The 24,561-nt window shown below is 44.8% G+C and overlaps 1 protein-coding gene across 1 annotated transcript in view; it reads left to right on the top strand.

Moving 5' to 3' along the window:
- Positions 1 to 24,561, top strand: part of frem1b (Fras1 related extracellular matrix 1b) — a 53,932-nt gene that overhangs the window by 9,337 nt on the left and 20,034 nt on the right. Inside the window, exons 10-22 of the mRNA XM_046301420.1 lie at positions 140 to 282; positions 539 to 735; positions 1,076 to 1,166; positions 1,292 to 1,459; positions 1,702 to 1,910; positions 2,063 to 2,156; positions 3,006 to 3,258; positions 5,505 to 5,699; positions 10,765 to 10,950; positions 11,989 to 12,185; positions 12,548 to 12,773; positions 18,205 to 18,349; positions 20,222 to 20,363. Of these exons, the coding sequence (XP_046157376.1) occupies positions 140 to 282; positions 539 to 735; positions 1,076 to 1,166; positions 1,292 to 1,459; positions 1,702 to 1,910; positions 2,063 to 2,156; positions 3,006 to 3,258; positions 5,505 to 5,699; positions 10,765 to 10,950; positions 11,989 to 12,185; positions 12,548 to 12,773; positions 18,205 to 18,349; positions 20,222 to 20,363 (2,246 nt within the window). The remainder of the gene's footprint in view (positions 1 to 139; positions 283 to 538; positions 736 to 1,075; positions 1,167 to 1,291; positions 1,460 to 1,701; positions 1,911 to 2,062; positions 2,157 to 3,005; positions 3,259 to 5,504; positions 5,700 to 10,764; positions 10,951 to 11,988; positions 12,186 to 12,547; positions 12,774 to 18,204; positions 18,350 to 20,221; positions 20,364 to 24,561) is intronic.

Raw genomic sequence — 24,561 nt, 5'->3', positions numbered from 1 at the left:
GTTGAGGCCTGATGAGGCTAACCTTCAACATGAGACGGGTAGTTAGCTCTCCTTCTGTATCTACCATCTTGCATTGAGAAAATGGCCCATTCTATGCATTCGATGCCTATGTTGATGACTGGGTTGTGATTTCCTGTAGGCGTGCCAGTGAAGAGTTTCCTGCAGAGGGATCTGTTCATGGGGATGATCTATTATAGGCACTCTGGAGAGGAGTGTTTTGAGGACACCTTCGACTTCACCCTCTCAGACAGCCATCAACCCCCAAACCTATCCCACAGACACGTAAGTGTGCAAAGATCTAAACCCGATACTCCATATGGCACATTACTGTTACGTTGCAATACTTGACATTGGGGATATTTTAACCAGAAGTCAATGGTAAGGCAGTGAATACAGTGAAAGCACGAAATATATATTTATTGGACCATATGTCTATATTACAACCCCTTTAAATGTCTATTCGTCTGAAACGTTCCGTTTTCCATTAATTATCCATATTCCATTGTGCTGTCCTCTGTGCCCTCCAACCACAACACAGACTGTGGTGATCCACGTTTTCCCAGTCAAAGACCAGCTTCCGGTGGAGGTGTCTGGCAGCGTTCGCTCGGTTACGGTGAGGGAGACTGACGTGGTCTACCTGACCCAGAGTCACATCCACTTCAGGGACACAGAGCACCCAGACACGGACCTCTCCTTCTTCATCACCACACCCTGCTTCAGCCCCACACGGCCAGGGTACAGTACAACTCCTCTCTCTCTCTCTCTCTCTCTCTCTCTCTCTCTCTCTCTCTCTCTCGCTCTCTCTCTCTCGTAGTCACAACATGGCTGTTCACTTCATGGACTCTACTGTGGCTGTGTCACCAGCGTAGCTGAGGCCAATGCGTGCTTAATAAATATGGTTTCAGATGTATTGTTTAATGCATGAGGTTTATGACGTTTAAAGGGAAAACGCTCTTCAAAATTTAAATCATACAACTGTATGCTGGATTTGTACCAGGACAATCACGCCCCAAGCCTAAATAAATGGGAATGATTAGCCCCGTCTAACAGAGTGTGTTTGTGGCCCTGATTGCAGGCTACCTGATGCAGGGCGACTGTTCTACACAGACAGCACCCACTCCATGAAGAAAGACCCAATGGTCCCTGTGCTAAAGTCATTCACCCAGGTGCGCTCACCAATCTACTGCGCCAATACACTGTCATGCATGTAGTGTGCAGGTATATTCATTTTGGATTACAAACACCTGTTCTTACTAAACCTCAAAGCAGCAACATGTGTTGTGTCCGTCAGCATGCAGTCAACCACATGAAGGTGGGGTACATGCCCCCCATCGAGGACATCGGCCCAGAGCCGCTGTTTGTCCAGTTTTTGTTCTCCGTGAGCGACCACCACGGTGGAACCACCACTGACCTGCTCTTCAACGTCACCGTCACTCCTGTGGACAACCAGGCTCCTGAGGTGGGTGCATGAGGAAGATAAAGAAAAGATAAATGCTCGTCATGAAGGTGAACAGTGTCTTTTATGAACCGTTTCGGTATCAACGGTCTTAGAACCACGACGTAGACATTGAAACATTTCAAATGCGAGAATCCACTCCACTCTGCACCAAACGAATCCATTTACCATTATTTTTCTCTGTCAACTCTTGTTTCTATCTCCACCTCCATCGATTTCTATCTCGTTATCCTGGACCTCCTCAGGTGTTCACCAACCTACTGAGAGTGGAGGAAGGAGGAGGGGCCTTCTTCACGGAGGAGCACCTGTTGGTGCGGGACGGGGACAGCTTGGAGGACAAGCTCAGAGTAGGGGTGCAGACTACGCCCATCCACGGGAAGCTGGAGCTGCAGGGGCGAGAGCTCCGCCAGGGTGACACCTTCATCCTCCAAGACCTGAGAGGTCTCCGAGTCAGGTGGGGCATATAGTGGCACGATAAGGGGGGCTAGACGATAGAGGGAGGCAGCCCGTGTAAGGATTTGGTTTGGTTTGAGGTTAATCACGGCAACCCAATCTATGTGGGTACATTTAAAAATAATAATAATAATAATAAATGTCTCATTGCAGGTACATCCATGATGACTCTGAGACTGTGGAGGACACTGTTGGTCTAACAGTAACTGATGGTGTCAACCCTGCTCATGTGTTTTTACCAGTCCAGGTGAGTAGGCTATACATACTACCATTCAAACGTTGGGGTCACATGGGGTCACATAGAAATGTCCTTGTTTTTGAATGAAAAGCGTTTTTTTTTTGTCCATTAAAAAAGCATCACATTGATCGGAAATGCAGTGTCGACATTGTTAATGTTGTAAATGACTATTGTAGCTGGAAACGGCAGACATCTAATGGAGTATCTACATAGCCGTATTGAGGCCCATTATCAGCAACCATCACTCCTGTGTTCCAATGGCACGTTGTGTTAGCTAATCCAAGTTTATCATTTTAAAAAGCGAATTAATCATTAGAAAACCCTTTTGCAATTATGTTAGCACAGCTGAAAACTGTTGCCCTGATTAAAGAATCAATAAAACTGGCTTTTAGACTAGCTGAGTATCTGGAGCATCAGCATTTGTGGGTTTGATTACAGGCATTACAGGTATGGTATGTAAGAAGTGCCCATCAAACCAATCCAACTTGTGGGTGGTGCTTCAGAAAACATGTTTTGAAATCTATTCATATTACTTCAATAAATTGACAACTAGAATGCCAAAGGTCTGCAAGGCTGTAATTGCTGCAAATGGAGGATTCTTTGACGAAAGCTAATTTTGAAGGACACAATTATTATTTCAATTAAACATCATTATTTATAACCTTGTTAACGTTTTGACTATATTTATTATTCATTTTGCAACTCATTTCATGTATGTTATCATGGAAAACAAGGACATTTCTAAGTGACCCCAAACTTTTGAACGAAAAGGGGAAAATGTAAGGGAAATGTAGAAAGTGCGAATGCCATCTTTCTCTCGCTCCATTGTGGCCTTCTCCCCACCCTCCCCCTACACAGATCCTACCAGTGAATGACGAGCCCCCCCAACTAGGACCAGGGCTGCTTGGGGGGCTGACCTGTGAGGAAGGGGGCCTGGTTCAGGTCACTGCGGAGTACCTGTTTGCCACGGACGCAGACAGTGATGATGCCAGGCTAATGTACATGCTGGCTCGGACCCCCGCCAGGGGGGAGTTGCAGAGAGGGGGGGTTACTGTGGACAAGTTCTCCCAACAGGACGTCCTGCAGGGACTCATCTACTACATACACACAGGTGAGGATTAGCTTGATCCCAGATCTGTTTTTGCTGTTTCGCCATTGACCTACGGACAATGACCATAGGAGTCGACAAGACAGCACAAACAGATATGGGGCCAGGCTAGGTGTGGATCATTGGGGAAAGGAATTGTTAAAAATGCAGATGTTTTTATCCATGAGCGCAATCCATAGGTAGCCTGATTTGATCGTAGCATTTAGTCTGGTTTAACCAGAAGGAATATGTAATGGGACTCCGCTCAATTAACCTAGTGCCTTCCAACAGAAGAGAAAGAGTTTGAGAGTCAACTCAACTTTTGACTCCTAGAGGTTAGAGAGGCGCGCCAGCAACCAGAGGGTTGCCAGTTCGAATCCCGGGTCTGACAAGACAAATCTGGTGGGAAGTGAGCTAGCAGTTGGAGGGTTGCTGGTATCAAATCTTAGCACTTAATCCCCCACAACAACTGCTCCACGGGTGCCCAGTGGCCCCCGGCTCCAACCTGCAGTTGAACAGTACAGTTGAAGTCGGAAGTTTACATACACCTTAGCCAAATACATTTAAACTCCGTTTTTCAGAATTCCTGACATTTAATCCTAGAAAGAATTCCCTGTCTTAGGTCAGTTAGGATCACCACTTTATTTCAAGAATGTGAAATGTCAGAATAATAATAGAGATAATTATTTATTTCAGCTTTTATTTCTTTCATCACATTTCCAGTGGGTCAGAAGTTTACATACACTCAATTAGTATTTGGTAGCATCGCCATTAAATTGTTTAACTTGGGTCAAATGTTTCGGGTAGCCTTCCATAAGCTTCCCACAATAAGTTGGGTGAATTTTAGCCCATTCCTCCTGACAGAGCTGCTGTAGCTGAGTCAGGTTTGTAGGCCTCCTTGCTCGCACACACTTTTTCAGTTCTGCCCACACGCTTCCTATAGGATTTACCTTGACTTTGTTGTCCTTAAGCCATTTTGCCACAACTTTGGAAGTATGCTTGGGGACATTGTCCATTTGGAAGACCCATTTGCGACCAAGCTTTAACTTCCTGACTGATGTCTTGAGATGTTGCTTTAATATATCCACATAATTTTCCTACCTCATGATGCCATCTATTTTGTGAAGTGCACCAGTCCCTCCTGCAGCAAAGCACCCCCACAACATAATGCTGCCACCCCTGTGCTTCACGGTTGGGATGGTGTTCTTGGCTTGCAAGCCTCCCCCTTTTTCCTCCAAACATAACGTTGGTCATTATGGGCAAACAGTTGTATTTTTGTTTCATCAGACCAGGGGACATTTCTCCAAAAAGTACAATCTTTGTCCCCATGTGTAGTTGCAAACCGTAGTCTGGCTTTTTTATGAAGGGTTTGGAGCAGTGGCTTCTTCCTTGCTGAGCGGCCTTTCAGGTTATGTCGATATAGGACTTGTTTTCCTGTGGATATAGATTATTTTGTACCTGTTTCCTCCAGCATCTTCACAAGGGCCTTTGCTGTTGTTCTGGGATTGATTTGCATTTTTTGCGCCAAAGTATGTTCATCTCTAGGAGACAGAACATGTCTCCTGCCTGAGAGGTATGACGGCTGTGTGGTCCCATGGTGTTTATACGTATGTACTATTGTTTGTACAGATGAACGTGGTACCTTCAGGTGTTAGGGAATTGCTCCCAAGGATGAACCAGACTTGTGGAGGTCTACAATTGTTTCCTGAGGTCTTGGCTGATTTCTTTTGATTTTCCCATGATATCAAGCAAAGTGGCACTGAGTTTGAAGGTAGGCCTTGAAATCCATCCACAGGTACACCTCCAATTGACTCAAATGATGTCAATTAGCCTATCAGAAGCTTCTAAAGCCATGTCATCATTTTCTGGAATTTTCCAAGCTGCTTAAAGGCACAGTCAACTTAGTGTCTGTAAACGCCTGACCCACTGGAATTATGATACAGTTAATTATAAGTGAATTTATCTGTCTGTAAACAATTGTTGAAAAATTACTTGTGAAATGCACAAAGTAGATGTCCTAACCAACTTGCCAAAACTATAGTTTGTTCACAAGAAAATGACTCTGACCTAAGTGTATGTAAACTTCCGACTTCAACTGGATGTGTGTCTTTGGGAGGGGTTAAAATAAAGTGGAAGTAACATTTTGGTTGGACCTTGTGTACAATTGACGACTAAAGTGATCTTAATCATCCCCGTCATGGGTCTCTCAACCAGTAACCAGTGAACACACTGTTACATACTTTAACTTCCTGTTTTCCTCTGACTAATAGGGGGCGAGATTGGAGCCAGTCCCGTGTCTGACTCGGTCACTCTCATCGTGTCGGACGGAGAAGCAGGGGGCATGGACAGCTGTTGCCATGGAGATGCCCTGCCACCACCCGTACCTCTCCACGGGACACTTCCTGTTTACGACCTCAACGTGACGGTGCTTCCTGTCAACAACAAGGCCCCAGTCATCACCATGGGTAACCCACTTTCACTTCAATGTCAGAAAGGTTACAGTTACAGCCTTATTCTAAAATGGATTGAATTAAAAATGTTACTCATCAATCTATACACATTACCCCATAATGACAAAGAAAAAATAAGTTAATAGAACAAAGGAAATACCTCCTTCTGTAGCTCAGTTGGTAGAGCATGGCGCTTGTAACGCCAGGGTAGTGGGTTCGATCCCCGGGACCACCCATACGTAGAATGTATGCACACATGACTGTGAGTCGCTTTGGATAAAAGCGTCTGCTAAATGGCATATATTATTATATTATTATTATTACCTTTTTTATACAAGTCCCCTTTCCTATGAGTCTCGAAATTGAGCTCAGGTGCATCCTGTTTCCATTGATCACCCATTAGATGTTTCTACAACTTGATTGGAGTACACTTGTGGTGAATTCAATTGTTTGGGCATGATTTGGAAAGGCACACACCTGTTTATATAAGGTCCTACAGTTGACAGTGCATGTCAAAAACCAAGCCATGAGGTCAAATTAATTGTCCATAGTGCTCCAAGACAGGATAGTGTCGAGGCACAAATCTGGGAAAGGGAACCAAAAAATGTCTGCATCATTGAAGGTCCCCAAGAACACAGTGGCCTCCATCATTCTTAAATTAAAGAAGTTTGGAACCACCAAGACTCTTCCTAGAGCTGCCCGCCAGAGGACTCAAGATCTCAGACTGGGGCGAAGGTTCACCTTCCAACAGGACAACGACCCGAAGCACACAGCTAAGACAATGCAGCAGTGGCTTCAAGACTAGTCTCTGAATGTCTTGAGTGTCCCAGCCAGAGCCCAGACTTGAACCCGATCGAACGTCTCTGGAGGGACCTGAAAATAGCTGTGCAGCGATGCTCCCCATCCAATCTGACAGAGTTTGAGAGGATCTGTAGAGAAGAATGGGAGAAACTCCCCAAATACAGGTGTGCCAAGCTTGTAGCGTCATACCCAAGAAGACTTGAGGATGAAATCGCTGCCAAAGGTGCTTCAACAAATTACTGAGAAAAGGGTCTGAATACTTATGTAAATTATATATTTCAGTTTTTTTTAATGCGTTTGCTACAATTTCTAAAAACCTGTTTTTGCTTTGTCAGTATGGGGTATCGTGTGTAGATTGAGGGGAATTTAATCCATTTTAGAACAAGGCTGCAACGTAACAAGATGTGGAAAAAGTAAAGGTCCTGAATACTTTCCGCATGCACAAGATGTGTGTGTTTCTTTTAAAAAAGAAACGTCCTCTGCGTTTATCTTCAGCAAACTTAACATGTGTAAATATCTGTATGAACATAACAAGATTCAACAACTGAGACATTTACTGAACAAGTTCCTCAGACATGTGACTAACAGAAATGGAATAATGTGTCCCTGAACAAAGGAGGGGTCAAAATCAATAGTAACAATCAGTATCTGGTGTGGCCACCAGCTGCATTAAGTACTGCAGTGCATCTCCTCCTCGTGGACTGCATCAGATCTGCCAGTTCTTGCTGTGAGATGTTACCCCACTCTTCCACCAAGGCACCTGCAAGTTCCCGGACATTGAGATTGCCTGTAATGACAACAAGCTCAGTCCGATGATGCTGTGACACACCGCCCCAGACCATGATGGATCCTCCACCTCCAAATCGATCCCGCTCCAGAGTACAGGCCTCAGTGTAACGCTCATTCCTTCAACGATAAACGCGAATCCGACCATCACCCTGGTGAGACAAAACCGTGACTCCTCAGTGAAGAGCACTTTTTGCCAGTCCTGTCATAGGTGATATTGTTGCCGGTGATGTCTGGTGAGGACCTGCCTTCCAACAGGCCAACAAGTCCTTAGTCCAGCCTCTCTTAGCCTATTGCGGACAGTCTGATCACTGATGGAGGGATTGTGCGTTCCTGGTATAACTTGGGCAATTTGTTGTTGCTATCCTGTACCTGTCCCGCAGTTGTGATGTTCGGATGTACCGATCCTGTGCAGGTGTTGTTACACATGGTCTGCCACTGCGAGGACGATCAGCTGTCCATCCTGTCTCCCTGTAGGCATCTCACAGTACGGACATTGCAATTTATTGCCCTGGCCACATCTGCAGTCCTCATGCCTCCTTGCAGCATGCTAAGGCACGTTCACGCAGATGAGCAGGGACCCTGGACATCTTTCTTTTGGTGTTTTTCAGGGTCAGTAGAAAGACTTCTTTAGTGACCTACGTTTTCATAACTGTGACCTTAATTGCCTACCGTCTTTAAGCTGTTAGTGTCATTAATTGTTTATGGTTCATTGAACAAGCATGGGGAACAGTGTTAAAACCCTTTTCAATGAAGATCTGTGAAGTTATTTCGATTTTTACGAATTAGCTTTGAAAGAGGGGGTGCATGTTCATTCGAGAGAAACATTGTTTATGGTTCATTGAACAAGCATGGGTAAACTGTCACCAAATCACCAAGAATGAGAGTTAAAACAGTACCTGTGTGTTTGTTTTTTCAATGAAGATCTGTGAAGTTATTTCCAGCTCATTTTTAGTCTCTTTCTCTATTGTTCATAGCTCCTTCCAGCCCTCGCTCTTCTTCTTCCTGGCTTTGAAAGAGGGGCTTCTGGGACTTGTAGTTTTCCGGCCATTTTTGATCTGAGTTTATATAGATACACACTCTATATCGAGAGAAACATATGAGCCACATATACCTATATAGAGAGAGACATATAAAGCTGTATATAAAGACATTTTAAACAGAGCCATTTATAGGAACATAGAGGGAGACATATTTAGACACACACATATATTTCTCTCGATCAGGGTTGTCAAACTAATTCTGCCCTACGGGCCACATTGGGTTTTCAACGAGGTCCGGAAGTCGGCTATATTTCCTCGCCATCAAAATATACAAAAATATGGTCTATCCATCGTTTTCTGAATTTTCGATTCTCCCTGACTGCCGGCTTTAATTTTGGTGGTTATTAGCGAGATCGAGGCCACAAGAAACTGCATAAATGTAGGTTCATTATTGTTCTCCACAGTTTTAATTTGTTTTCAGTCATTTTTAAGTATATGAAGGCCCCCCCCCCAAAAAAAGAAAAAAATCAACATCTTGTATTTAAAAATATATATATTATTAAGTTTTTTACTCCAACCACCCGCAGGCCACGTTGGAGCCTGGACACCACTGCTCTAGGTGCAAACAAGGGAATACCAGAGACACCTCATCTTTCTTTGTCTTGTCCGCTCTATGGGGAGCTGGGTGCATCGAACAAGACAAGATTCCCCATCACCTCAGTTCCATTGTTGTGTAAAGGTTTAACTACATTGTGATAATCACAATCCCCTTAATGCCGGTAAACACACGCTCAGTCATTTCCCAGCCTGCCCTCTGCTTTGAAGCGGGGAGCTCGGTGGCAGGTGGTAGAACGCATTGCGCTAGCGAGAATCTCTTAATCAGGCGAGCACACACTGTACTGGGAGAGGCAGCAGGGCGAGCATTGTGTCCCCCCCCCCACACACACACACACACACACACACACACACACACACACACACACACACACACACACACACACACACACACACACACACACACACACACACACACACACACACACACATGGATTCCTGGGGACGGCGAGGGAACGTCTCTCGCTAGAGCCCGAGCCAAGAAGAGGGATTGGACCGTAAAGCCCCTGTGTGTGACTGGCAACTTTGTGGTTATCAATAGGGAACAGTGACCACTGGGAGAGAATGAGAGGACTAAGAAGGGTGTTAGGAGATGGGGAGAAGAGACTGAGGGTGGCTGTTGTGATCATGGGTTGTGTGTGTGTGTGTGTGTGTGTGTGTGTGTGTGTGTGTGTGTGTGTGTGTGTGTGTGTGTGTGTGTGTGTGTGTGTGTGTGTGTGTGTGTGTGTGTGTGTGTGTGTGTGTGTGTGTGTGTGTGTGTGTGCGCTTGGTAGTGTGTTTCTTTGTGTATGTGTGTGCGCACGTTCGTGCATTTGTAGGTAAAAAGGGGTTTGTTAGGGCATTTAATGGAAATCCCTTGCTGGGTGTTGTTATGAATTACTGCATGGTTTTGTGGTGTGTTATTGCGTGCAGAGGGCACACACACAGCTGGTTGGGATTATTCCTCTGCTGTGTTGGGGAGGGGAGCTAACGTTAGCGAACTGGTGGGCGCCGAGCAGACACCAATTCCCCACGAGGGCCACCGGACAATGAAGGCCTCAGTAAACAAAAGACAGAAAGGAGCATCCCTTGCTCACAAAAGAAAACACGTTAGGCCTCCCCTCTTGCTGCCAAGATTATCTATCCCGGCCCACTATACCCCATCTCCACCATCATCAGCTAATTTGCTAATCCCAGCCAAGAAAAAAATGAATATTTATTCTCAATCTTCACCGCTGCATAGCAGGCCCACAAAATCCGGAGTAGTTTGCAGGGGAAATGTAGTGGTTTAATTAATTTGCATTGAATAAAGAGACCGCATCAGAGAATTAGCGGAGCGAAACAAAGAGGAATCCGGCTTTGCCTCTTTCCTTGTTTGGTGGACAATGTTTTTTTTTTTTTATCACCTGTTTCCCAGACATTTGGTCATTAACTACACACACACACACCTCATCCCCCCCTTGGATCAGGGTGGATCCTGATTCAAGCCTTCATCCCACCAGTGCCCATTCTCCATTCATTATTTATCAGTGCTGTAAATGGGTGCAGACTCCAGCGAGCAGGGGCATGATGGCTTTATCAGCAACCAGGTGGCAGCGTGCTGGCCGAGTGCCGAGAGAGGAAGAGAGAGAGAGAGAGAGAGAGAGAGAGAGAGAGAGAGAGAGAGAGAGAGAGAGAGAGAGAGAGAGAGAGAGGGAGAGGGAGAGAGAGGGAGGGAAGATTGGCATATGTTTAGGGATGGATACATTTACATTTACTGTTTTTCTCTATCATGTCTCTTACGCTTCTGAAACCATTACTAAAAATGTGAGAGAATTGCGAGAGAGAATTCCATGGCAATTATTTAATGTGCAATTATTTCATGTCATCATTTCATGTGTCTTTCACTGTCATTTCGCTCTGTATGTCCCTGTCAGGTGACATGTTTGTGGTGGACGAGGGCTCCTCAGCCTGTCTATGTGGGGGAGTGCTGGGGGCCGAGGACCCCGATACGTACCCTGAAGAGCTCCTCTTCCTCCTGGAAAACCCACCCCTACAGGGCTTCCTGGAGAACACCCTGCCCTCACCAGGCTTCGAGAAGAGCAACGCAGGCCTCAGAGTGGGTCAGTGGCACACAGATCCTTAAGAGTGATAGCCAAATGTATATTTGGGTGGAAGTCCCCAGACCTGTGTCTTGAAGGCCCATAGTGACAGAATCAACAATAATCTGTTGTTCTCGTCTACCACCTCCTGCAGTTATCAAAATGATCATCGTCCAAATTCATGAACGCTAACAGCGGTACTGATGTTAGCAGAGCTGCACTGCAAGCAGAGAATTCCTCAAAACACTTCAAACTAACTACTGCAAAAAGAATGACATTCTCGCGGGCAAGAAAACATGGATGGGGACTTTGCGAAGCATAGACGCTAGCAAACAGCTTGAAGTGTTTATGAGGAAGTTTTGGCTTGCAATATAGCTTTGCTAACGTCGGTACCGCTAATACATGAATGAATTTGGAAAATGCTATTTTTAGCATTTCACTCGTGGCAGAAGTAAACAATGTGTTATTGTGGTTTCTGTCAATATAGGCCTTCAGACACAACTCGAGGTAAGGGGGATTCCTCCCAAGATTTATAAAGATTTAGCTTTATCAAAAAACTAGTTCCCATGGTTAGTTCCAAGCTCTTTAGTCAAAAGGTTAGTTCCAAGTTATCCATGGTTAGTTCCAAGTTATCCATGGTTAGTTCAAAGTTATCCATGGTTAGTTCCAAGTTGGCCATTAGTTATCTTGCCGATATCTACCGACACAAACTATTATGACTGTTTAAAAAAAAAGGTGTTTTAATTAATCCGGTTCGAAGGACAAGTAATTCAATGTACGGCTCAAAAGACCAATAAGCCTTTTTTAACACGTTATATCATGCTTATCTGGCAGTAAAGCTTTGTGAAAAATGCGTTGTTACCACATTTGAATGACGTGAATAAGGTACCGCCTAGGCCCACTCTTCTCCCGTACGCTGCTGTTGTGTTCCGTGCCCTCAGTCTCAGACGGTATGGACCATTCACACAGTGAACTCGAAGTCGACAATGAGTACAGTGAGAAAATATTCATTTCTACTCATACCCTGCTGTGTTGTCGTGGTTGTGGTGGTGTGTTCAGTGTCATTCAGCCTGCTCCACCTCAGAGCGGGTTACATCAACTACGTCCAGGCAGAGCACCAGGGGACTGAGCCCACCGTGGACCAGCTGGTGATCAGTGTGAGCGACGGGAGGCACAAGTCTCCCCCCATCCCCTTCTACATCGTCATTCACCCCACCAACGACGAAACTCCCTCTCTGGCGCTTAGCAACTTCACTGTAAGTTGCCTCACGTCCACCCATCTAATGCTTTTAAGTCTTTGGCCGTGTTTGAGTACTTTGGAGAAATGCACCCTGCTGTCGTCCCCCACTGCTCTGACATGACTTGACGGGTCTAAAGCTATGGACTTGAATCTTTGCTTTTGCATATCCAACCGTGTCAGACCAGGGGTTACCTCAAGGGAGGGAGAGGAAGGAGGCATTTCACAGTGTTCACGCATGTCCATGGTCTACGATGTCGCCTTCCCTCTTTACCTACGATGCCTCCTCCATCTCCTCATGCCATACCTGCTTCATTTCCTTTCTTTCTTTCCCTTCGGACTCATCCTCCTCTTCCTTCATCCCTCTTTTTTCCCCACCAGGTGATGGAGGGAGGGATAAAGGAGCTGAGTCCGGCCATTTTGAACGCGTTGGACTTGGACACCCCGGTGGACATTTTGACCTTCACAGTATTGGTTCCCCCAGCCCACGGGACCCTGCTGAACGGGATCTATGGAACGGAGTTGAGCCGCTATAAGAACATGGGCCCCAAGCTACTTCTGCAGAGCCTGATGGTACACACCTTCACCATGGAGGAGCTCAAACAAGGTGAGACACTTGATTTTGATGTACAGTGGGGTAAAAAAGTATTTAGTCAGCCACCAATTGTGCAGGTTCTCCCATTAAAAAGATGAGAGAGGCTTGTAATTTTCATCACAGATGCACTTCAACTATGACAGACAAAATGAGGAAAGAAATCCAGAAATCACATTGTAGGAATTTTATTGAATTTATTTGCAAATTATGGTGGAAAATAAGTATTTGGTCACCTACAAACAAGCAAGATTTATGGCTCTCACAGACCTGTATCTTCTTCTTTAGGAGGCTCCTCTGTTCTCCACTCATTACCTGTATTAATGGCACCTGTTTGAACTTGTTATCAGTATAAAAGACACCTGTCCACAACCTCAAACAGTCACACTCCAAACTCCACTATGGCTGTCAAAGCTGTCAAAAAACAAAATTGTAGACCTGCACCAGGCTGGGAAGACTGAATTTGCAATAGGTAAGCAGGTTGGTTTGAATAAATCAACTGTGGGAGCAATTATTAGGAAATGGAAGACATACAAGACCACTGATAACCTCCCTCGATCTGGGGCTCCACACAAGATCTCACCCCGTGGGGTCAAAATGATCACAAGAACGGTGAGCAAAATCCCAGAACCACACGCGGGGACATAGTGAATGACCTGCAGAGAGCTGGGACCAAAGTAACAAAGCCTACCATCAGTAACACACTACGCCGCCAGGGACTCAAATCCTGCAGTGCCAGACGTGTCCCCCTGCTTAAGCCAGTACATGACAATGCCCGTCTGAAGTTTGCTAGAGAGCATTTGGATGATCCAGAAGAAGATTGGGAGAATGTCATATGGTCAGATGAACCAAAATATAACTTTTTGGTAAAAACTCAACTCGTCGTGTTTGGAGGACAAAGAATGCTGAGTTGCATCCAAACAACACCATACCTACTGTGAAGCATGGCGGTAGGAACATCATGCTTTGGGGCTGTTTTTCATGGCTGGGTCTTTCAGCATGACAATGATCCCAAACACACCGCCCGGGCAACGAAGGAGTGGCTTCGTAAGAAGCATTTCAAGGTCCTGGAGTGACCTAGCCATTCTCCAGATCTCAACCCCATAGAAAATCTTTGGAGGGAGTTGAAAGTCCATGTTGCCCAGCAACAGCCCCAAAACATCACAGCTCTAGAGGAGATCTGCATGGAGGAATGGGCCAAAATACCAGCAACAGTTTTTGAAAACCTTGTGAAGACTTACAGAAAACGTTTGACCTCTGTCATTGCCAACAAAGGGTATATAACAGAGTATTGAGATGAACTTTTGTTATTGAACAAATACTTATTTTCCACCATAATTTGCAAATAAACTCATTAAAAATCCTACAATGTAATTTTCTGTATTTTTCTCTCATTTTGTCTGTCATAGTTGAAGTGTACCTATGTTGAAAATTACAGGCCTCTCTCATCTTTTTAAGTGGGAGAACTTGCACAATTGGTGGCTGACTAAATACTTTTTTGCCCCACTGTATATGTCTGAAGCACCACTATAATCCAAAAAGTATTTGCCTTTAGGGGACCAACAATGATTTAAACAGAATTTATTTGAATAATCATGTACAGTTTATGGTCGAAATATTTCAATAAAATATACAGGAGCGTATGGCTTACTGTAGGCCTGTCTTTTGTTTCATGCACCTGGAAGAATTGTTGTGCACTTTGTTAAGTGCATGTTATTGAACTATAGTAGGGCAGCAGTTGCCTTCATGTATCACTGTGACTTCGTTCGGTTTAGTGCCATATGTTTACTAGTGTCGTTTGTTAGTCTATGCCTTTCTGAGTTTGAGGTTGTTGGGTTGTTATTCGGGGGGGTACAGGCATTACATCCAACTACAAGGCCAGCCTGCCCCTTCCTCCCCCTCCCTCCCCCAGCCTGGGCTGTGCCTTCCTTCCAGAGGGCTGTGCGTTGTGTTGTCGTCGTTGTCGGGGGTCAGGCCCCTGCTGAACAGATGCTCGAGACAGAGGTCGCAGAGCGCCCGTGGTGCTGCTGCTGCCTCCGCTGCACACTGTCCTTCCAACTGCTCTCTCTCTCTCTGCTGCTGCTGCTGCTGCTGCCTGCACAATTACCTCACAGCCACTGTGCACTCTGTTCAGTCACTGAGCACACACACATACATGCACACACACATGCAAGTGCGTACACACACGTACACAAGCATGCACGTGCACATACACACACGCACATTCCTTGTAAGCAGCAGACCCATGGAAAAATACAGGACCAGTCGAAATTTTGGACACCTATTCATTCAAAGATTTTTCTTTTTTAAAACTATTTTCTACATTGTAGAATAATAGCAAAGACATCAAAACTCTGAAATAACACGTTTAACACCAAAAACGTGTTGAGTAAATCAAAATATACGTTATATTTTAGATTCTTCAAAGTATCCACCCTTTACCTTGGTAACAGCTTTGCACACTCTTGGCATTCTCTAAACCAGCTTCACCTGGAATGCTTTTCCAACTGTCTTGAAGGAGTTCCCACGTATGCCGGGCACTTGTTGGCTGCTTTTCCTTAACTCTGCGGTCCAACTCATCCCAAACTATCTCAATTGGGTTGAGGTCAAGTGATTGTGGAGGCCAGGTAATCTGATGCATCACTCTCATCACTCTCCTTCTTGGGAAAATAGGCCTGACACAGCCTGGAGGTATGTTTTGGATCATTATCCTGTAGAAAAATAAATGATAGTCCCACTAAGCGCAACCAGATGGGATGGCGTATTGCTGCAGAATGCTGTGGTAGCCATGCAGGTTAAGTGTACCTTGAATTCTAAATAAATCACAGACAGTGTCACCAGCAAAGCACCCCCACACCATCACACCTCCTCCTCCATGCTTCACGGTGGGAGCCACACATGCTTTGTGTCTAACAAAGACACACCACTGTTGGAACCAAAAATCTAAAATTTGGACTAATCAGACCAAAGGACAGATTTCCACCGGTCTAATGTCTATTGCTCGTGATTCTTGGCCCAAGCAATTCTCTTCTTCTTCTTTTTGGTGTCCTTTAGTATTGGTTTCTTTGCAGCAATTCAACCATGAAGGCCTGATTCACGGTCTCCTCTGGACAGTCACTGTTGAGATCTGTCTGTTACTTGAACTCTGAAGCATTTATTTGGGCTGCTATCTGAGGCTGGTAACTCTAATGAACTTATCCTCTGCAACAGAGGTAACTCTGCATCTTTCTTTCCTGTGGCAGTCCACATGACAGCCAGTTTCATCGTCCTTAAGATGTTCCATACTGACTGACATTCATGTCTTAAAGTAATGATGGACTGTCATTTCTCTTTGCTTATTTAAGCTGTTCTTGCCATAATATGGACTTGGTCTTTCACCGAAAAGAGCTATCTTCTGTATACCACCCCTAACGAGTCACAACACAACTGATTGGCTCAAACGCATTAAGAAGGGAAGAAATTCCACAAATGTACTTTCAACCAGGCACGCCTGTTAACCTGTTAATTGAAACGCATTCCAGTTGACTAACTCATGCTGGTTGAGAGAATACCAAGAGTGTGCAAAGCTGTCATCAAGGCAAAGGGTGGCTACTTTGAAGAATCTCAAATATAATATACACTTTGATTTAACACTCCTTTGGTTACTACATGATTCCATATGTGTTATTTCATCGTGTTGATGTCTTCTCTATTATTCTGCAATAGTGCAAATAAAGAAGAACCCTTGAATGAGTAGGTATGTCCAACCTTTTGACGTGTACTGTACATGTAAGCAAAGTACCAGTTCCAACTCATATACAGCTCCCTACAAGCAGTACCGACAAGCACCAGTTAACTGAGGAGCCCCAGCCCAGAGAGAGAAGGACAAACACCGTGGGCCACAGAGACAGACACATGCAGCTGGGGCCACAGAGCCCTTAACACCCTAGCCTCCCTAAACCTAGCACGCTCAGATGGGTCCTCATCCTGAACACACGTCAACAACACCAGATCCCCTCCCTCCCCCTGCAGCCTGGCATGGAACAATGGGCCAGGCGAGCAGGAGAGACCTGTCAGAGCCATCCACCAGGGCACTGCAAACAAGGAAGTGGGCGTCTGCCAAAAAGCCACATTACTTCTGCCTATGCGGCCTTTATGGACTGCAACCTGTGCCAACGCACTGATTCAAAAAAAGTCCTGATCTAAGGAGAAATAGAGGAAAAAACAGGAGGAGGAGGACAGAGGAGGACCTATTCAAGGATGTAACCTGATTCCCAGTCACTCATTCGACTGGAGGACACAGGGAGATTAAACATACTCCCGCACCCGCCACATGTGCTGTACAGGTTGTGTGTGTTGACCCCTGAGTCCATACCCCCCCACCCTCACCACCCCCCCTTCTGTCCCAATCCTCTACTTCCCCCATCCCCAACTTCCCTTCTCTCCCTCCCACCATTCCTCTGCAGCAGAGGTAACTCTGGGTCTTCCTTTCATGTGACGGTCCACATGAGAGCCTGTTTCATCATAGCACTTGATGGTTTTTGTGACTGCACTTGAAGAAACTTTCAAAGTTCTTAAGATGTTCCGTATTGACTGACATTCATGTCTTGAAGTAATGATGGACTGTCATATCTCTTTGCTTATCTAAGTTGTTCTTGCCTTAATATGGTCTTGGTCTTTCACCAAATAGGGCTATCCTCTGTATAACACCCCTAACTTGTCACAACTGAACTGATTGGCTCAAACACATTAAGAATGAAAGCAATTCCACAAATTCACTTTTATCAAGGCGCACCTGTTTATTGAAATGCATTCCAGGTGACTACCTCATGAAGCTGGTTGAGAGAATGCCAAGAGTGTATAAAGCTGTCAAAGGCAAAGGGTGGCTACTTGAAGAATCTCAAATATAAAATATATTTAAACATTTTTAACACTTTTTTGGTTACTACATGATTCCATGTGTTATTTTATCGTTTTGATGTCTTCATTACTATTCTACAATGTAGAAAATAATAAAGATAAAGAAGAACCCTTGAATGAGTAGGTGTGTCCAAACTTTTAATTGGTTCTGTAGGTGAGCAAGGCTTTAGCTCAATCTGTTTGGTTTGGCTTCTTCAAAGACCGCAGCAATAGTGAAAATTACCCATGTGTTTGTGCGATGAGCCCAATTTGATACTGTTGAAAAAAACTAGTGGAATATGTGATGTGCTGAGAGCACTCCTTTTTCGCAACAACATATTACAGTTCTTGGAAAAGCGAGTGTCTCATTTCGACCACATTTAAGTTTTTAGTAGAAATGCTTCAATGTCTCTACCCTAAAAACACACATTTACACACATTGCTACTCTATTTACACCGTGACCGAACAGCCCAGCCCAAAACCCAACCAAACTGTCCTCCCGTTCACCCTCTCCCACCATTCTCCCATCCTCTCCCTGACTCTTCCCCTCTTGGCCCCTTTCTGCAGGAATGAGGATCATGTACATGCACGATGACACGGAAACCCTGAAGGACTCGTTCACTGTGCAACTGACAGATGGCCGCCACACAATCCAGGGGACCGCTCACCTCCGTGTCCTACCAGTCAACGATGAAAAGCCCCGGCTGCTAAAGTAAGGATAAGAAGAACGCCCTGGGAGGAACACTCAGAGCCAAAAAGGGGATCAGGGAGGGTTGGGTGAGAAAGGGAAGGGAGGTGGAGGAAGGGGTGGAACGAATGGTGGGAGAGAGAGAAGGGAAGTTGGGGATGGGGGAGGTGGAGGATTGGGACAGAAGGGGGGTGGTGAGGGTGGGGGGTATGGACTCAGGGGTCAACACACACAACCTGTACAGCACATGTGGCGGGTGCGGGAGTATGTTTCATCTCCCTGTGTCCTCCAGTCGAATGAGTGACTGGGAATCAGGTTACATCCTTGAATAGGTCCTCCTCTGTCCTCCTCCTCCTGTTTTTCCTCTATTTCTCCTTAGATCAGGACTTTTTTTGAATCAGTGCGTTGGCACAGGTCGCAGTCCATAAAGGCCGCATAGGCAGAAGTAATGTGGCTTTTTGGCAGACGCCCACTTCCTTGTTTGCAGTGCCCTGGTGGATGGCTCTGACAGGTCTCTCCTGCTCGCCTGGCCCATTGTTCCATGCCAGGCTGCAGGGGGAGGGAGGGGATCTGGTGTTGTTGACGTGTGTTCAGGATGAGGACTCATCTGAGCGTGCTAGGTTTAGGGAGGCTAGGGTGTTAAGGGCTCTGTGGCCCTAGCTGCATGTGTCTGTCTCTGTGGCCCACAGTGTTTGTCCTTCTCTCTCTGGGCTGGGGCTCCTCAGTTGACTGGTGCTTGTCGGTACTGCTTGTAGGGAGCTGTATATGAGTTGGAACTGGTACTTTGCTTACATGTACAGTACACGTCAAAACGTTGGACATACCTACTCATTCAAGAGTTCTTCTTTATTTGTACTATTGCAGAATAATAGTGAAGACATCAACACTATGAAATAACACATATGGAATCATGTAGTAACCAAAGGAGTGTTAAATCAAAATGTATCTTATTGTTGAGATTCTTCAAAGTAGCCACCCTTTGCCTTGATGACATTTTTGCACACTCTTGGTATTTTCTCAACCAGCTTCATGAGTTAGTCAACTGGAATGCATTTCAATTAACAGGTGCGCCTTGTTAAAAGTTAATTTGTGGAATTGATTTTCTTCTTATTGCGTTTGAGCCAATCAGTTGTGTTGTGACAAGTTAGGGGTGGTATACAGAAGATAGCCCTATTTGGTAAAAGACCAAGTCGATGTTATGGCAAGAACAGCTTAAATAAGCAAAGAGATATGACAGTCCATCATTACTTCAAGACATGAATGTCAGTCAATACGGAACATCTTAAGAACTTTGAAAGTTTCTTCAAGTGCTATGATGAAACTATCTCTCATGATGACCGCCACATGAAAAGAAGACCTGCAGAGGAAAAGTTCATTAGAGTTACCAGCCTCAGAAATTGCAGCCCAAATAAATGCTTCACAGAGTTCAAGTAACAGACACATTTCAACATTACTAAAGGACGCCAATAATAAGAAGAGACCTGATTGGGCCAAGAAACACAAGTAATGGACATTAGACCGTTGGAAATCTGTCCTTTGGTCTGATTTGAGATTTGGGGTTCCAACCGCTGTGTCTTTGTGAGACGCAGAGTAGGTGAACGGATTATCTCTGCATGTGTCTACTGTAGATGTCTTCACTATTATTCTACATTGTAAAATAATAAAGAAAACCCTTGAATGAGTAGGTGTACCCAAACCTTGTGTATACCTTCCCCTCCTTTGGTCCCCAATGTCTCTGTGGCCCTTGTCTCTGTGGCCCTCAGTGTCTTTGCTGGGGATTGAACTCTCTAATAATGTCGCTCTCTCGCTTTTCTCCTCTCTTTCTCGTTGTCTGTCTCTGAGTATGTTTCTTTGTGTCTCTGTGGTCCTGACCATATGGTGTATCTTCTCTGTCAGAAATGCAGGAGTGGAGGTGGACTGGATGGACAGGAGGGTGATCTCCAGTGTGGTGTTGGAGGCAGAAGACCTGGACACTCCCACCAGTAAGCTCTACTACATCCTCACTGCTGGGCCCAGGTTTGGCAAGCTGCAGGTCAAGGTTAGTGCAAAGCAAAGCCCCTCTTCAAATGATTCGCAGAAGATGTTTATATCAAAATACGTATAACGCTATATATACTGTACATTGGCTCTTCCTGTAAAAGTTTTGAGCTTCAGCCGCGACCGTTTGTGGTAGATGGTGGCATTCTGTCGTTGCACCACACTGCCACAAGGGGGAGTTAGAACGCTGATCTATCGGTAGTCTAAACTGTGGCAAGAAATGTTCTTTCTGTTCGTAAAATTGACAGCTGTACCATATAGATTGCAAAATAGTTGGAAAGAGATGTTCGATGTACCGATTCCATGGCACATGGTTTATGAATTTTCCGTTCCTCTGGAAGGCCCTAATATTAAAAACAGTCAAATGCATTCTCTCCGTTGTTCACACACACGTTAAACATTTGGATAATAAAGCATTTAAAGGCTGACATTGGTTGATTTTAATACTTCTGACAGCCAAAATTCTAACTCCACCCATAACGTTTGGACTTTTAAACATACCCAGAAGGCATGGATTATTATAACCCACTGCAGGCCTAAAACCTATGGGGGCAAACAACGTTTCCATGATGGGCTATTAGCAGGACAATAGACTCTTCAACCTTTACAAGAGGATAGCTCTGCTAGGTGTGAAATAAATCCCCCCCAATTTACAATGTATTAAGTACTCTAAAGTTTTTCATTTCTAGCTACAAACATCATGCATCTGCAAAATGTTATGTAAAGCATTTACTGTACAGTATTTCTTCATCAGCATCTTTATGCTTCTGTTAATAAATTAATGATAAAAATACTCTTTCATGCAGATGTTTATGTCATCGATCAGCAGGACAATAGACTCGAGCTGAGTTTAGGGACTTCAAATGTATTAATGGATCCATAACGAATTACCAAGGCAATAAATATCACTGAAGCATGGGACTGGTCTTGATAAATCATTCAGATTTTTCTTTGGAAATGTTAGGATTATTTTGCTCTTCACTATAACAATATTAAAAATGTTCAAATGCATTCATGAATTAAATCGATTTAGCCGACATGTTGCAGTTCATCTGATGTAATGAATATGAATTCGCAGGGCAGAAATGATTACATATTAAAGTATTAGACCTCTTACTAAAGGCGTCAGTCATACAAAATGTATACTTAAATTCAAACTCGTTCTCGAGCAAAGTAGTAAGAATGTCCCACCCCGTGTTCAATAATGGCCTTTTTTCCCTTTAATCAGATTACAACCGCTCACTTTCGGTTATTTGAAAACAAAATCATCTTCAGAATATAATTATTTTTAAACAATCCATAATAGAAAGTTGGTTGGAATTTCATTTTAATTCACCAGAAAAGACAGAACAAATAATACAACAAATATTGGAACTGCTGGAAATGGAATACAATGTAAAAATGTGCAGCATACAGTATAGACTAGCAGTTAATTTATTTAAGCATTATCTTTAGCATTATTAGGCCTACTTTACAGTATTGTAGTCTACTATACCTATTCATTTTCCTGGGTTTTCGCATTCGGCGTAACACAGGTCCAATAGCACTGTCCGTGAACATAATCCCCAAGTCAAACAGTATTTTACCGACATTTTTTATTTTTCAAGGCTCCTTTCTCTTCTCTGCGTCAGAGTTTTTTTTTTAAGAATACAAAAGAAGCCATGCACCCCTGATGGGCTATCAGCAGGACAACAGATTCTTACAAAGTCCACCAAATGCATTGTTTTCTAACCACATCTGGATGGATCCATAACAAATTACTATGGGAATAAATATCACTGAATGACAGAAATATTGGAATAAAGTCAGCTAATGAAGGGAACAAATGGTTGCTTAATGGATCACCCAAAGTCATCCAATTGTTATAATAGGATTTGAAGGCAAGTCAGTTAAGAACAAATTCGTATTTTCAATGACGGCCTAGGAGCAGTGGGTTAACTGCCTGTTCAGGGGCAGAACGACAGATTTGTACCTTGTCAGCTCAGGGATTTGACCTTGCAACCTTCCGGCTACTAGTCCAACGCTATAACCACTGCCGCCCCTTCCTTTGTGTGGTCAACTACTTCAGCACCATTTCGCGCTGTTCTGAGACAAGCATGGGGACTGGTCTTGATAAATCAATGAGATTTTTATTTTCACTGAATCTCCGTTTGGGTATTGGTTAGCCTACAATTAGGGTCTGGAAATGTTAGGATTATTATGCTTTTCACTCGCAGTCACTTAGTAGCCTACCCCCGGTCGGTCACGTTGTACAGCGCCATATTTTCCTAATGGAAACATTGACTGTTTTGGTTTTGTTTTTCTTGGAATAGAAACACCATAATATTAATGAAATTAATTCAGCAAAAATTCTTAAATCCCATATACTATGTGTTATGCAGGTGAAGGAGGACCCAAACGCGACTTAACAGAAACAGAGTTTATTAATGCTCAAAACCGAATAACTGAAATCCTCTAGATAGTAGAGGGGAAAACAACTGGAGAAGCGGCCACAGACTGCAGGTCGCTTCGGGTAGGCGCAGGCCGTAGTCAACTGAGACACCTGCTCACACGCAGCGTCTGAAGAAGGCACAAAACACGACAGGACAGGGTGATACACAATCACGGCAAATAACACGACAGGACAGGGCGAAACGCAATTACAGCATGGAATACAAAACAAGGAACCGACGGAACAGGGACGGAACACAAAGGAATAAATAGGGAATCTAATCAGGGGAAAGGATCGGGAACAGGTGTGGGAAGACTAAATGATGATTAGGGGAATAGGAACAGCTGGGAGCAGGAACGGAACGATAGAGAGAAGAGAGAGCGAGAGAGTGAGAGAGGGAGGGGGAGAGAGAGGGCTAGAAGGAGGGAAAGAACCAAATAAGACCAGCAGAGGGAAACGAATAGAATGGGAAGCACAGGGACAAGACAAGATAATAAATGACAAACATGACAGTACCCCCACTCACCGAGCGCCTCCTGGCGCTCTCGAGGAGGAACACTGGCGGCAACGGAGGAAATCATAGATCAAACGGTCCAGCACGTCCCGAGAAAGAACCCAACTCCTCTCCTCAGGACCGTCTGCCTTTGATAAAAAGGGAAACTAGGGTACTACTCTAAAAAAAAAAAATGAGAACTAGGGACAGACTGAGACACAGCAAGGGCAGGGACAAGAACAGGAGAGATGCGATGGCAGGGAACAGACTGAGACCCAGCAAGACCAGGAGCAGAAGCAGAAAAAAATTACCAGACTTCTTCTGTTTGCAGTCTGAACACGCAGCCACGAAACGGCGCGTGTCACGCTCCTGAGTCGGCCACCAAAAGCGCTGGCGAATCAGACGCAAGAGTGCCTCGAACACCGGGATGACCAGCTAACTTGGCAGAGTGAGCCCACTGAAGAACAGCCAGACGAGTGGAAACAGGAACGAAAAGGAGGTTACTAGGACAAGCGCTCGACGCAGTGTGCGTGAGTGCTTGCTTAACCTGTCTTTCAATTCCCCAGACTGTCAACCCGACAACACGCCCATGGAGGAGGACGAATCCCCTCGGGATCAGTAGAAGCCACAGAAGAACTAAACAGACGGGATAAGGCATCAGGCTTGGTGTTCTTGCTACCCGGACGGTAAGAAATCACAAACTCGAAACAGCGAAAAACAACGCCCAACGACAGCTTGACGGGCATTAAGTCGTTTGGCAGAACGGATGTACTCAAGGTTCTTATGGTCTGTCCAAACGACAAAGGAACAGTCGCCCCTCCAACCACTGTCGCCATTCGCCTAGGGCTAAGCGGATGGCGAGCAGTTCACGGTTACCCACATCATAGTTGCGCTCAGATGGCGACAGGCGATGAGAAAAATAAGCGCACGGATGAACCTTATCGTCAGACTGGAAGCGCTGGGATAGAATGGCTCCCACGCCTACCTCTGAAGCGTCAACCTCGACAATGAATTGTCTAGTGCGTCAGGAGGCGAGGATGAGGGGCGGACTGTAAAACGTTTTTTAGAAGATCAAAAGCTCCCTGGGCGGAACCGGACCATAAAACACGTCTTGACAGAAGTAAGAGCTGTCCCTCCTTCAGCAACTCTCCCGAAATTACGAATGAAACGCCGATAGAAATTAGCGAAACCCAGCGCTGCAACTCGACACGTGACCTTTAGTCTTCCCAATCACTGACAGCTTCCCCTGAGCGGAATCCATCTGAATGCCTTCAG

The sequence above is a fragment of the Oncorhynchus gorbuscha genome, linkage group LG15, assembly GCF_021184085.1.
Source record: "Oncorhynchus gorbuscha isolate QuinsamMale2020 ecotype Even-year linkage group LG15, OgorEven_v1.0, whole genome shotgun sequence".
NCBI classification, from domain to species: domain Eukaryota; kingdom Metazoa; phylum Chordata; class Actinopteri; order Salmoniformes; family Salmonidae; genus Oncorhynchus; species Oncorhynchus gorbuscha.
Note: the sequence above shows the minus strand (reverse complement) of the source record. Positions and strands in the feature narration are given on the sequence as shown.